The following is a 15,354-nucleotide window of genomic DNA, read 5'->3' on the forward strand; positions in this document are numbered from 1 at the left end:
TTGGCCGCTTGAATATCCTCCTTGGTGAAGTGTCTATTCATGTCTTCTGCCAATTTTTTAATTGGATTGTTTGTCTTTTTGTTATTGAGGTGTTGGAGTGATCTATAGATTCTCCTATGAGTTTGATAAAGTTTCAAAAAAGTATAAAACACTGAGTTTTCTCAAACAGATGTTTCTTTTATTGGAAGATATAATATTAATTATTAGAAAACGATGTGAAACGTTTTGCTTCATCTTCCCCTAGGAAATATTGCAGAATATGCACCACAACACAGACTGACACGATGGAGTAGCTCAGCAGATTCTTTCTTTATTGTTCGTGAGATCAGTGAACATTGAGGGAGTGGTTCCTAGTAGATTGACCTTCCCCAGTGTGCTTTGAACAAATCTTTTAATCTCCTAATTCTCAAATAGATGTTATTGTTAGGTGCCATTGAATCACTTCTGACACATAGCTACCCTGTGTACCCCAGAAGGCAACACTGCCTGGTCCTAGAGCTTCCTCACAGTCCATGCCACGCTTGAGCCCCTCTTGTCCATCTTATTGAGGGTCTTCCTCTTTTTCACTGATCCTCTATTTTGTCCAACATGATATCCTTCTCCAGGGACTTGTCTTTCCTCCTAACGTGACCAAAGTATGAGAGTCAAGTTTGGCCATTCTTGCTTCTAAGGAGCATTCTGGCTCCAAGACAGATTGGCTCGTTCTTACAGCAGTCCATGCTACATTCAATAAGAGAAATAAACAAGATAGATAAATAAGCTCAATGCCTTCAAATGGATTTTTGTTTGTTTGTTTTCCCAGGAGATAACCACTTGCTCCCATCAGTACTTTTTTTTTTTTCTCTACTGGTCTGCTCTTTTCTTAGGCACTTTTTGACCAGAGTTGGGAAATGGAAGACTCAAACAAAGTTGTCATCTCTCTCATTCTGCAGTATATCTTAATTACGGCAACCCTAAACTCATTGCCATCAAGTCAAAACACCACATTTCTAATATCTCACTTCACCTTTAAAAGAAATATTTAAAACAGTGGATGACATAAGAGCTGATGATGGGTATACGGTATGGCTTTGTTTGGCATCCAGGAGGTTTTCAGTCCTCACTGCAGTATCCTCTAGCCACAGTCAGAGTGGATGGGAGATTTACCCTCGTTTTATAAAGTAAGAGAAGAGCAATAGACAAACTGCAGATTGCAGAGGGAACCAGCTTGATGCTGATTCTCAGGCAACTCAGTTTTAGTTGTTGGGGACCTGGAGCCAGTTTATTTTTATAACTGTTCATGCCTTTAAAGCATCTAGATGCCATCAGGTCAGTCCAGAGTTGTGGCCTCTCGTGTGGGTCAGAGCAGAGCTGTGCTCCAGAGGGGTCTCAATGGCCGACTTTTCCGAAGTCCAGCCCCAGACCTTTCTTCCGAGGCACCTCTGGATGCATCCAAACCTCCAACCTCTCGGGTAGCAGCCAAGCGTGTTAAGTTTGTACCACCAACGGACTCCCAGGAATGGTCCCGTACCCCTGGGAAAGCCTTCTGGAATCCCCCTGGGTTTGTGTTTGCCATTGCAGAGAGGTCTGATCCGTATAAACCAGCACTGTTCACTGTCAGGGGTTTCCTCTGGATATGCTTTTCCTGCCACTTAAAGATGTTCATTTCTTCCTTAAGAGTCATATAGGCTGTACTACTTCCGGGCCCTGGAAGGAGCCCTGGTGGTACAGTGGAGAAAGCACTTGGCTGCTAACTGAAAGGTTGATGTTTCGAACCCACCAGTCACTCCCTATAAGAAAGATATGACAGTCTGCTTAGTAAAGATTTACAGTCTTGGAAACCCTATGAGGCAGATCTACTCTTTCCTGTACAGTCACTATAAGTTGGCATCAACTCGACAACAAGGTTTTGTTGTGGTGGTGGTGGTTTATTTGTTTATTTCTGAGCCCTCGTAGTCAGTACATCTCAGGCTGGGCACCATCTCAAGATGTTGGGAGAGAGGGAGAGGTCTTAAATGTATACCAACTGTCCTCTCAGATGACAGAAAAGTTCTAGTTGGTGAGATTTGGGGAAATGGGGCCAGACACTGCTCTGCTGAGTTGTTATCACCACCCCTGTGTCTTCTTTGTCCTTTTGATACTGATTTATTCACTGATCCATTTAAAAACTCATTATTGGATGTCACCTTCTGCCTAGCACTCAGCCAATCACAATAAAAATTGAAGAAAAAAAAAAAAGGATCAGTATTGAATAATACAGTGTCTGAACTCAGAAACTAAGACAGTCTGGCTGGGCTGAGAAAGGGACGCTGGCTGGTTGTTCTAGGACTGTGTGATTGGAGATATAATGCCAACTCAAACCACCTGCCTTAATAGACTGTTACATTCTGCCTCTGCTATTTGGCTATTCACTCCTCCTTCTCTACATAGCTTGTTTCTTTTCTATCCTTCTTTGATGTATTTCTTGTGCTGTTTTGTATTTATAAACATATAGCCTCATATGCATGTGAGAGCTGAACAACAAATAAGGAAGACCAAAGAAGAATTGATGCTTTTGAGCTTTGGTGTTGGCAAAGAATACTGAAAGTAACCTGGACTGCTAAAAGAACTAACAGGTCTGTCCTGGAGGAAGTACAGCCAGAATGCTCCTTGGAGGTGAGAATGGCCAGACTTCATCTCACATACTTTGGTCATGTTGTCAGAAGGGACCATTCCTTGGAGAAGGATATCATGGTTGGTAAGATGGAGGGTCGACAAAAGAAGGGAAGGCCCTCAACAAGATGGACTGACACGGTGGCAGTGGTGATGGGCTCAAGTATAGGAAGAATCATGGAGCTGGCTCAGGACTGGGCAGTGTTTCATTCTGCTGTGCATAGGGTTGCTAAGAGTCGGAGATGACTCAACGGCACCTAACAACAACAACAACAGTCATTGACTTGGCCCTTGGTCTACACATCCATCAATAACATTTCATGTTGTATACCTTTCACTTATTTGGGGTGGTTTTATAATTTGGCACCTCTTAGAGGATCTCTGACTCGATGGCAGTGAGTTGTTGTTGTTGTTGTTGTTAGAGGGTCTCTTATTTCTTGGTTCACTTCTTGCTTCCTGTTTCCAGATCATTCCTGGAAGTCAAGCATCACATCCATGGTTATGTCTGAGTATTCCAGGGTTGACCTCCTTAAACCCCTACCCTTCTCTTGATTCCATCCCCCATTGGTCTAGAAGACTAGAAGAACTCTCAATTTGTCATCAATACAGTAGTCTCTTTATTACCTGCAACCCAATGTTGTCTCAACATTATTTGTTCCATGTGTTTAGTGCCTTCTCTGGCCCATTCCTAATGAGTTGTGCACCAAGGAAAATGAATTGATAATGTGCTCCAAAACCAAACCAAACTCACTGTCATCAAGTCAGGTCTGACTCAGAGCAACCCCTCCTTGGGTTTCCGAGGAGGTATCACTATGGAAGTAGATTGCCCAACCTTCCTTCTGGGGAGTGGTTCAAACCCATCAGTCTTCAGGTCTAAAATCGGTGGCATTTTTACCTGGAACTGTGTCTGTCCCTTGCATCCATTTGTCAGGATAACTCTCAAGCAATGTGCTCAGTATTGATTTATTTTAGAGAATTTTTCACTGTGAACATTTCGGGGACTAGAGAGAGAGCTCTGATGAATTTCTGCCCCTTCTCAGTGTACACTGCTGATTAGGAAGCAGGAGGAGAGATATCAGACTTGTCAGGAAATAAATTGTTCTTGTGCCACTGGGTGGAACAACCGAGTGGAATGCTATCCTTAGGCCAGTTCACCAGAAGGGACCAGATAAGGGAATGCAGGTTTCAGTGTGGTGTCATTTTTATTAAGTGATTTTGTCTTCAGAAACACACTTCACTGCCTTCTAGATAAATCACTTCTGTCTTTGTCAGTGACAATGACAATATTTCCAAATTTCACACATCCAAGAGCCAATTGACAGGACAAATTGCACATGGGGCTGCTTGTTAAGCACAAGATGGGGGAAAAAAAAATCTCAAATTACGTTGCTTCATTGAAACTAAGTTATAATATGAATAAGAGAAATAAATCTGTCTCCCAATACCCATTGTGAGACACATGTGGACTCTAACAGCGGAAGCAATGTTCATCTCTTCGGTAGTCTCAAAAATGTTGTTGTTGTTATGTGCCGTCGAGTCGGCCCCGACTCATAGCCTCAAAAATAGCACCTAATTATTCATGGATATTGGGTCATAGGAAATGCACTTTCTGTCCCTTGTGATGTGCATTTGTATAGTTATAAAAAGTATCTCCTAGTAAAAATTATATTAATATTTTTATAGATTCTATCAACATAACCCATACAAATACTTAGGAAAAAATGCTAAATAATAAAACTATGCTTGACCTTGGAAGAGTTGCTGAAATAAATATCAGTAAACAAATACAGATATGTACTCTGGAAGGATATGTACTTTGGAATATCAGCATTGTTGTTACTATTAAAAATAATAACAACAAGAATAATTCTCTGTAAGTGTTTCTGGATCATCCCCTTTGGGAATACAAAAGACATACTGATGAAGTGAGAGGCAGGCCTAGCTTAGGCAGTCAGGCTCACCGCCTCTCCCGGGTTGGCAGACCACTCTGGACCAAGCAGACCTAAGGCAGAAGACATGGAGGAGTCACCTTGCAGGACACGGTATCAGCCAGTCCTCTTTCCAGTCTAGCCACAGGCAACTGGGTGCATTCTTACCGTGGAGTAGACCTGCCAAAGAACAGCTTCCCAGAATGGGACCCAAGACTCATGCTGGAGAAAAACCCAGTTTGGATTCAGAATCTTCTGGGCTTTTTTGGGTTGAATCTCAGAAGCCTGAAGACCTGAGAAGTGGAACCTTGGAGCTGCTGCAACTAGAATGGCCTCTCAGGTCTGCTCTGAGCTGAGTCTAGGCCACCTTGCTGAGAGATGTGCACATCCCACCTGCCATGGTATTTGGCTTCATTGGTAAGTCCGTATCACGTGTCAGCTGGCATGTTGGTATATGACCCACAAGGGGCCAGACTGGGGCCAACTTTGCACATGTTTAATATTTGCTCTTTGGAATTATTCTTTGAAGAAGAGTTGTTTGCTTTGTAGAGCACCATTTCTGACTCTTTAGGAGCATGATATCTGAATATTCTCTATGCAGAATGCCTCCCTCTCTCAATGATTGGCAACTACCATTGTAATTTAAATCCCCAGGCTTTGCAGACCTATCTAAAGCAAAGGGCAGTTTGACTGTCTCTGACTTCAAGCCCCTTTCTGAGTGTTTCACAGGTCCTGGTGAGGTGTTTGCTTTTCCATGTCCCTGACGAGACCTTGCTCACAGTGTGGAAATGTGAAGAGACGGCCAGAAGGGAGGAAGGTGACATAAAAACAAAAAATAAGGGGTCCAGACCCTACTTGGATAAAGAGACTGGAGTAGGAAGAGCCTTGGTGCTGGAGTGGCTGACCTGTTTCAGGAACAAGTGTAACTTGTAACTTGTATAACTTGTTCTTTCAGGAACCAGTTGAGTGGTTTGGAGCAAGTGTCCTCATTTCTCTGACTCTTAGCATAGTTGTCTTGGCAACAAAGGAGCTAGGTTGGCCTGGATGTTCCCTTTTAGCTCTAAAAAACCCATAAACCTTGATTGACTCTTGAATCATCATGCATTTACTTCAACATAATCATCAGTAGTTTGAGTTTAACCACTAGAATACTAGCTGTTCAGATCTCCAAAGGAAAGAAAGAAGAGATCCGAGAAAAGTGGAAGAGATGCTGAGTAGCCTCAAACCATTTATGATTTTACTGCAAGAGGTCCACAAGGGGACTTGGTGGGATGTGCTTGTAACATCCTGAGAGTGGAAACGCACTGTCAAGTGTCGCTGGATGCTCCATCTTCCCACTTCAGGGCAAGTGTAGAGTCACTGTCAACATTCTAGCTACCAGTCCATCAGGTTGGGAGGCAAAGTCAGCCTCGAGTCACCCATACTCCTGTCGTCTCCCACAGACCTCTTCCAAAGAGGCAGACTAGACTACTTGGTCTTCTACCACGGCCTCTTCTTAGGAAGTCACACCACAGGAAGTATAGTACAAAGACTAATGAACCTTCATGTGATAAAGTACTCTAAATGGAGGCATTTCTCCCAGTTGTCTGAGGGGAAAGACCTCTTGGAACCAAAGAAAACTTTTCTTGGTTCACTGAAAGCACTCACAGAGACTGTTGCAAGTCCTCTATACAGCCTGCCTCACCTGTGTTATGTTAATGTTCTTTATGTTGAGCATGTACTTGTAACATAAGCCCTAAGGAATCAGAAGAGCTTTGTTAATTTTGTCCACTACTATATATCTCAGTGCCTACAACAGTGCCTGGTTCTTAGTTGCTGTTAGCTGTTGTGGAATCAGCCCACAGCTCATTGGTGACTCTGTGAACAAGTGGTGCGGACCATTGTGGTCCATAGCGTTTTCATTGGCTGTTACTGTGGAAGCAGATTGTCAGCCTTTGATCCTAATCTCTCTCAGTCTGGAAGCTCCATGAAACCTGTCCACCCTGGGTGACCCTTCTGGTATTGGAAATGCTGGTGGAACAGCTTCCAGCATCGCAGCAACACATGAGCCACCACAGTCCAACAAACTTGACCGATGGGTGGTGGCCGAGTCTATAAAACCAGACCAATAATAATAGTACCTACCTTGTAGAATTTCTATGAGGATTAATGACCTGCGTAAAGCACTTAACACAGTACCTGGCATAAAGTAAGCACTCGGTACATGTTAGCAGCTGGTAGCGTTGCTCCTGCTGTCCTTGATTCCTGTTGTTGTTGTTGTTATGTGCCGTCGACCTTGATTCCTAGGGAGCTAGAAATGGCTTCCAGTTACCCTTGTGTGTCTTCTCTTCCCACTCTGCTAGATCTCCCTGAGTTTAACTATTTTACTGTCACTTCATAGATTGCATTGTGAGCAGTGCTTATCCTTTAAGAAGGGTAGGTTCAGGCTGGGTCAGAAACCCCCCTATTTCATTCTTTTCTGCAATTCTTTTCAGAAAATGCATTCTCTTCCAAAATTAACATGAGAGAAGAAGAGCTTGGCTGGGTATCTGGCCCCAGGGTAAGAGCAGCAATTTTCCTTCTCACCTTCTGCCTTGTAACCCAACGGCAATTAGGATTTCAGTTAAGATTTTCTCCATCCGGTGCTCATATCTTGTTATTTTATATCCAGTGAGGAAGGAAGCCTCCTACAGATAATGAGAGAACAGCAAGATCTTTTATATCCTAAGGAAGGTCTCTAGAGAGTCTTTGTTCTTGATGTATCATCCTCAAGATAACCCTGCAGGAAACTGGACCAAAGCTGGGTTTGTGAATCTGGTTTATCCAGCGTGGAGGAGGGGGAATCCTCAGGAAACCAGGTGTGTGGGTTCTTAAGTGGTAAGCTATTCATCTCACCTTCTTGTTTGCGGCCCCTGTAAAGGTTGGCGGTTCAAACCCACTCAGCAGAACTTGAGAAGAAAGGTCTGACGGTCCGTTTCCATTGAGATTACAGCCAAGAAAACCCCACGGGGCAGTTCTCCTGGGCAATGCCTAGATTCACTGCCAGTAACTTACAGTCATCTTCAGGGCAGCAGGTTTGGTTTTGGTTTGGTTGTTACCCTTTCTATCTCATGATTCCATCTAGACTTAGGCAAGTAAGGACTCAAAAGAGGCTTTTCTATCCATTATGGAATATGAACTGGCTTCCAAGAGAAGGCAACAGTGCAGCTTGGTCAGAAAGAGGAATGTCACAAAACCTGAGCTGATTTTGCCACAGATGAGCAGGGGCTGGTGATTTGTGAATGAAGAGCTGGCTGTGTTGTTGGAAAAGTCCTGGGTCAGAGGAGAGATTTTGAGGACACTTGTCTCCCCTGGTCTGATGCTGTTCACGCCGCAGACACCCAGGCGGGCCCCTTGGCCCCACCCCACTCCATCTGTTTTCATAAGCGATGAATCTTCTCAAATAATTGCTTCAGTGAAGGTTGGGCAAAGCCCGTTTCCACACATCGCAAATGTCTGTGTTTGAGGCATCAGCTTATGCTGCTGAGTGACACATGGGGGAAACCTTTTCATTTTTTGCTCTATCTGTTTATTTCTCTCCAAATGATTCATTCCGAATATTCATGCCCAGTGTCTCTTTTCATAGCCATAGAAAAGATGCTAGTATTCACTGAACTAGTTGTTACTTCTCCTGAAGACTCTGTAGTCCTCTTCCAAGTCTCTTTGTTCCAATACCTGGGTGGTGACCACTTTAAAAAAAAAAAAAAATCTACCCGTTTGGACAGATGGGTGGGTTCAGGACTCAGTGCTTTGGTCTTTCCTGTCCAGTTTGTGACTCTGGACGATTGCAGCCCTTTGGGATGAGGCTGAGAAGGGACTTATTCATCTAGAAAACATTTGCTTCTTTCATAGGCCCAATAACATCTCATTAACCAGACCTGACATCAGGGGTTAGGTATGTTGCTGGAGCAACTCCCAAGACAGTTTTGCACATTGAGTCCTGTGTTCTCACTCATGGGGGGACATGTCCACAGGGGGTGTAAGCAGAAAGTCCCCCATGTGAGGAAGCTTGTGGTAAGAAGTGATCTCTAGAACTAGAGCAATCCCTAAAACTCAGTTGATGGGTAAGGATACAGGGATAGCACCCCATATTACAGAGTTTCCATCCTTTTGAGATGCGTGCTGTCCAGGGCCCTGTACGTACAAGGACACGCTTGCATGCAGTACTCCATGAGTGGCGCAGATAGTTAAACACTGGACTGCCATCCAAAAGGTTGGTGGTTCAAACTCACCCAGAGGTGCTTTGGAAGTCAGATCTAGTAAACTGGTTCCAAAAGGTCAGAGCCTCGAACAACCTATTGAGCTGTTCTACTCTGCACAGATAGAGTCACCCTAAGTTAGAACTATCTCAATAGCAATCTCACAGTCACTAACAGAAATCTCACAGTCAAACACACAGTTAGCTGGTTCTCTGCTATGGGAGATCTTTTTGTATTTTTTTTTTTCAAAAAAAGCTTTTACTTGATTTCCCTTGAAAAGCAGAACCATGAGGTACATTCATCTTAAACTATACACATTTAAAGAAGGAAATTCTTCTTTTCCTTCCCCCCAGTCTAAATGGTGTTTTGCAGTGACTTACAGTTAACCATATGGCTTCATGCCAAAGTTTTCTTGGGAGAACTTAATAACTTAATGGGACAATTAGCAACTCTGATGGCCACTAGTCAGTAATTGCCTTAGTCAGGGAAGGTGTATGGACATAGGGCAGGATTCCAGAACATGGACCACTGTGGATATGGATGAGAGCAGGGTGATTTAAAGGGGTCGTGCTGAGGGGAGACGATCTTGGTCCATCATTTTATCATGCTGCTTTCCTTTTCCAGAGAAACTCTGTTCAGATCATTCTGTTTCTGTATCTCTCTAAGAACTGCCAACTCATAAATAGCACATCTTTATATTTGTATTATTTCATGGGAATCTCAGACAGCTTTGTCAAGTCTGTAAGGAAACAAGGAAATAGAATGGAGCTGATTTCTCAAGATTCATCTCATGGCATCAGTTAGACCCTCTGACTCATGTGTTGTGTCAACTAGACCCTGCAGGTACCAGACATGAGTTTCTTTCTGGGACTGTTGAGCAAGGTTTGAGCAGGTCAGCTAATTTTAATCCAAAATGTTTGGCAAAGAGCCAAGCCAAGGCCTGGGATGGACGGACTCTAGAACTTTCAGGCAGTGGGGTGGAGCTGCTGGTCATTAGAGAACTGGCCATTCCCTGGAAGTTGAGGTACCTGTTGGCTAATTCTGTAATCAGAAGATGGGCTTGTCTGTCCACCCTGGATGCTGTGGCCAGTCCCCATCTAGAGATAATAATTTGTGGGTGCCCCCAGCAAACCCTCAGTGTGACTGCTGGCTCTTGCCAACATCACAGCCGAGAAGAGTAGTCACGTAATCCACTTTTAACTCTCCTGCCTTCAAAGGTGGAGTAATATTTTGCAAGATGAAGCTAATGTAATATTCTGGATTAGTACTGGTAGGACACGTTTATGTTTCTTTTTTTTACCTAAACCTTTTGAAAAGATGCCAAAAGCCTGGAGTTCTATAGATTAATAGTTTTGTTTCCTCTGCTTTTATGTTTAAATAGATGATATATTTTTTTGAGTTTGGAAAACAAATATATTTTACCTGAGAATTTTAGAGGATCTCTGATTCTTATTTCCTGCAGTTATAGCATATTTCTTTTTAATGGTGTACACTGACTGAAAGATCATGTCATTACAGTAGCACCAGACACGGCAGGACTCTGCATGCTTTGGGAGGGCCCAGCATATCCACAGTGCCCGTATAAAGCCACTGTTACTCTTCCAGGCTAAAGATGGAAATGATGAATAAATGATTGAAAATGAAATCAGAAGGAAATGACTTTTGCCAAATAGCAAACTAGTCCAGGAATTCTGCAGGTTTCTTTTCAGGCTGTCTCCACTGTTCTGTTTTTCTTATAAGTCATCAAAATGTTGCCGAAATCCCGGCACTTAGCTGTGTAAACTTTGTTTCCCAAAGCTACCACATAATGGTGTAGGTGATCCTGGGTTACATCTGTGCCCTGGACCTGAGAGTCTAGTCTTTAAAGATGGGCATGAGATAATACTCCATCCTGACTCACATTGTTGAGGGGGTCAGTGATCCAGGGGAGACAAGAGTGCCTTTCACTGTAAAGTGTAACACAAACATTAGCAGTTAACCAGTTGTGCTCAAATCAACTCCGACTCATGGTGGTTCTCTGGGTGTCAGAGGAGAACTGTGCTCCACAGGGTTTCCAATGGGTGACTTTTTGTGGAAGTAGATCACTGGGCCTTTCTTCTGAGTCACCTCTGGGAAGACTCAACCCTCCAAACTTTTGGTTAGAAGCTGAGCGTCTGAACTACTTGCCCCACCCAGTTAGTCCAGAAGTAAAAGAACCACACAGAAGAATGAAGTCCTGATCCATACGACAACATGGATGAACCTCCAAAGCATGATGCTGAGTGCAAGAGCCAGACACCAAAGGTCCCAGATTATATGACTCCATTTATATGAAATGTGCAGAATAGACAAGTCCATGGAGACAGGAAGCAGATTAGTGGTTGCCAGCGACGGGGAGGAGGCACAGTGGGGCGTGGATCTGCAGTTTCCCTTGGGGGGATGAAAATATTTTGGAGCCAGAAAGAGGTGATGATTGCATAGCACTGAATATTCTAAATGTCACTAAACTGTACATGACTCAAATGATTTACTTTATGTTATTGGAGTTTCATCTCAATTGAAAAATGAAGAAGCTTAATAGCATTATACAGGTGTCAAAAAAAAAAGGGAGAGTCTCCTAAAGTCCATAAACAGTGCATTTTTCAGTAAGTATTTTTAAGAAAGTTCATAGTGTGGACCATTGCCCCAGGCTGCCTTTGTTGTCTGACTCCATCCCACAATGACAGTAAGCTGTTCAACTGGTTGCTCTCCTTGGACTTCTAACCACCTAAACTATGAGAAAATAAACTCCTGTTCTTTAAAACCACTCATTTGTGGTTTTCTGTTATAGGAATATTAAGGCATGCAGGGCGATAAATATATATGTAACAAAACGTTTGATGTTTCAATGGTCTTGACGTACATCCCAGTGACATTAATTATACTCATCATGTTACTCAGCCATTACCCTTATCCATTCCCCAATTTTTTGTCTTCTTTAACAGAAAATCAGTGCCACCTAAGCATTGAGTCTTTCTTTCCATCCTGCCCATCCCTGGTAACCACTAACATACTTTGGTCTGTCTACATCTGTCTGTTCTAGACATTTCATATACATGGTATGACACAGCATATGTCCTTATTTTGCTTGGCATAATGTTTTCAAGCTCATCCATGTTGTAGCATGGATTGGGACTTCATTTCTCTGTATGGCTGAGTAATATTCCAGTGTCTATATGTACCACATTTTGTTTGTCCATTCATGAGCTGATGGACATTTAGACTGTTTCCACCTCTTGGCTATTGTGAATGGTGCCGCAGTGAACATTGGTGCACGAGTACCCATTTGTGTTCCTAATTTCAGTTCTTTGGGGGTATATAGCTATGAGTGGAATTGCTGGGTCGTATGCTAATTCTCTATTTAAGTTTTTGAGGAGCCGCCAAACTGTTTTCCACAGTGGCTGTACCCTTTTACAATCCTACCAGGAGTGGACGAGGGCTCCACTTTCTCCACATCATTGCCAATGCCCATGGTTTCCCGTTGTTGTTGTTGGGTGCTCTTGAGTTGATTCCAAGTCATGGTCACCCCATGTGATACAGTAGCCCTTCTCCATAGGGTTGTCTAGGTTGTAATCTTTACAGGGGCAGATCACTAGGTCTTTCTCCTGCAGAACTGTGGGGTGGATTTGAACTGCTAACCTTTAACAGTCAGCCGCCAGGTCTTTGTTTGCCATTAGTTAAGCCTCTTTTATCCAGCAGTCATGGACTTTCTGCCTTTTCTCTAGGACTGTCTTAAGCCATGGCCTCATGAGTGGCCAGGCCAAAATGGACTGATGGCCCAAGCAATGGGATTTCCCTATGGCAGCCCTTGCCGTTGCTACTTCCTCCTCTTCAACACCTTGACCTGCTGGGCTTCTAGGTGCCTTGAAATCAAATGAATCCCGTCCCTGAGGCTTTCCCTTGGCAGGGCAGCGTCCCCTCTCTGCTGATCACCTGTGTTAGTCTGCTATACTCCTCTGCCCTGCAGTATTGTTCACATCGTTGCGTGTGTGCACATACAAGGGGTGAGAAGTTTGTCCGGAACCTCTCACCTGGTAAACTGTGGATCTGAGCTTTAAATCTCAGCCTCCCCTGCCTCAAAGATTGTGTCCTGAACAAATGCCCAGTAACTTCCTTCCTATTGGTTTCTGTCCGCCTCATCTTCACCTCCTCCCTACGCCCTCCTGGTACACTGCCTCTGTGCATAACAGGTTCCCAGTCAATGTGTCTAGAATGTAAAGCACTGGATCTTTACCAGGAGGTTAAAGTGGCATCGCTAGTGAAGTAAAGGGTGTGGGTCACACCTCTGACACTGTCAAAGGGGGTGACACCAAAAGACTCCAGGCTCCACAGGTATGGTAGTGCCATAGGGGAGGGACCGCCAAGGCAGTGGCATCACTAGGGTTGGTGTCACTCATTACCCAATGCAGTAGCTCACCACCCACCGATGAGGGTGAGGTGAGCAGACCAAGTGTTCACTACTGGGCAGAGAGGAGAAGCTGACTGCTATTGGGCAGGGAAGAGGAGCTCACCTTGGCCAATGGGAGAGGGAAGGTCTCTGCCTTGGCCAATGGGAGAAGGGAGGAGCAGCAGGGCAGCCTTCAGGGGTGGGGCCAAAAGGGGTGGAGCCACTTGGCCCAGCCTTGGCACTGTGCTGGGACAGTGTGGATCAGCTGCTTGACTTACAGGGGTGGTTCACAGGCTGACTCCACAGCAGTGAGTTTGGAGATATATATATATATATGTATATGTATACATATACATACACACACACACACACACACACACACACACACACACATATATATATATATATATATAAATATTTGGGAGTTGTCTTTATATATATATTTATATTAAATCTTTGGAAGTTATCTTTGGAAGGAAAATAATCATGCTTTAGGCTATAATTTATATAGAATAATTTTTACATCTTTGGCATTTGCTAGAAGCAAACAGCCTGTGTGAAATCAAATATTGAGAGATTTGGAAAAAGAACCAGTCTAGGAGAGAAGTTTAATAAGTGTTGTTTTTCTGATATAGCATCCTTTTGACTGCTATCATTAAATTCTATGGTTGACTGATTGATTGAAAATACAGTTTGAGTGACTTTCTTTGTGAAATTAAAGAAATGCCAATTTATGTAAAAGATCCTGATTAGTAATTCTATTTTGAGTTAAAAAGGAGGTGTGTGGAGAGGGACAGTAGTTTTCTGGAAATTAGATTTAAAAAAAGAAAAATCCAACTCTATTTAAAGAATTTAAATGCATTTGGCCATTGGGCAGCTTTTTAGGGAGAACAGGTTGAATTTCTGATAACAGTCTCTGTTTAGGGAGCAGAAGGGAAGCCATTTCACCTCCCAGTATGACTGTCTGAGAACTTCCACTCACTTAATCTAGCTCTGGTGCAGTGGTTAAAGCACTCAGCTGCTAACCGAAAGGTGGGCACTTTGAACCCACCAGCTGTTCTGTGGGAGAAAGACATGCCATTCTGCTTCTGTAAATATTACAGCCTTGGAAGCCCTATCAGGCAGTTCTACTCTGTCCCATAGGCTTGCTATGACTTAGAATTGATTCAGTGATAAAGGGTTATTTATTAATCAGCTAGAACAAAGAACCTGCTTTTGACCTTTCCCATTTTTTTTCCTCTCTTCCCTCTGCAGGTTACCTATCTGGGTAAAGTTTCTACCACAGGCATGCAGTTTTTGTCTGGCTGTACAGAAAAGCCAGTCATTGAGCTCTGGAAGAAGCACACACTAGCCCGAGAAGACGTCTTCCCAGCCAATGCTCTCCTGGAAATCCGCCCCTTCCAAGTGTGGCTCCATCACCTCGACCACAAAGGTGAGGCCACTGTCCACATGGATACATTTCAGGTGGCCCGTATTGCCTACTGCACAGCCGACCACACCGTGAGCCCCAACATCTTCGCCTGGGTGTACAGGGAGATTAACGATGACCTATCATACCAGATGGACTGCCACGCTGTCGAGTGTGAGAGCAAGCTCGAGGCCAAGAAGCTGGCCCATGCCATGATGGAGGCCTTCAAGAAGACTTTCCATAGTATGAAGAGTGATGGCCGGATCCACAGGAACAGCTCCTCCAAAGAGGTGTCCCAGGAATTGGAATCTGATGATGGCTGAATGAACTTAAGGTGCTTCAGTGGAGGCAGCATTGGTCAAGGAATTCAAGATGATAGATGAGTAATCAATCAATGATTCAAATTTGTGATGAAAAGACTGCCAAACCCTTGGCTGACGCTTTTTAAATACAGAAGAGCAATTCTAAATCTAAAGAAATGTATCATTAATTACGTTGCATTGAAACCTGCTGCTGCTGTGACTGTGAGGAGGGTGGGCTTGTGGATGGGGAGGAAGGTTCTAGATGCTCTTCTTCTTTTTTTCCTTATTTCCCAGTGTCTCCTTGTGGGAAATCTCCATGCCTACTTTCACCATGCTCAGGCAAATACTCTATGGCTGCCATTTGATGAATTGCTCCAATTTGCCTTATGAAACCCAGCAAGAATGTTAGATGCATCTGAGGGATCCCTCATGGGAAGGTGGAGATACTGACGCTGGTGTGGAG

The 15,354-nt window shown here is 43.7% G+C and overlaps 1 protein-coding gene across 1 annotated transcript in view; it reads left to right on the top strand.

Moving 5' to 3' along the window:
• PID1 (phosphotyrosine interaction domain containing 1) overlaps window positions 1-14,912 on the top strand; it is a 152,313-nt gene extending 137,401 nt beyond the window's left edge. The window contains exon 2 of the mRNA XM_007942171.2: window positions 14,436-14,912. Coding sequence (XP_007940362.1) covers window positions 14,436-14,912 — 477 coding nt within the window. The remainder of the gene's footprint in view (window positions 1-14,435) is intronic.
• The last annotated feature ends 442 nt before the right edge of the window (window positions 14,913-15,354 follow it).

This window comes from Orycteropus afer, unplaced genomic scaffold, assembly GCF_000298275.1.
Source record: "Orycteropus afer afer isolate SDZICR_OR568_19922 unplaced genomic scaffold, OryAfe1.0 scaffold00006, whole genome shotgun sequence".
NCBI lineage: Eukaryota > Metazoa > Chordata > Mammalia > Tubulidentata > Orycteropodidae > Orycteropus > Orycteropus afer.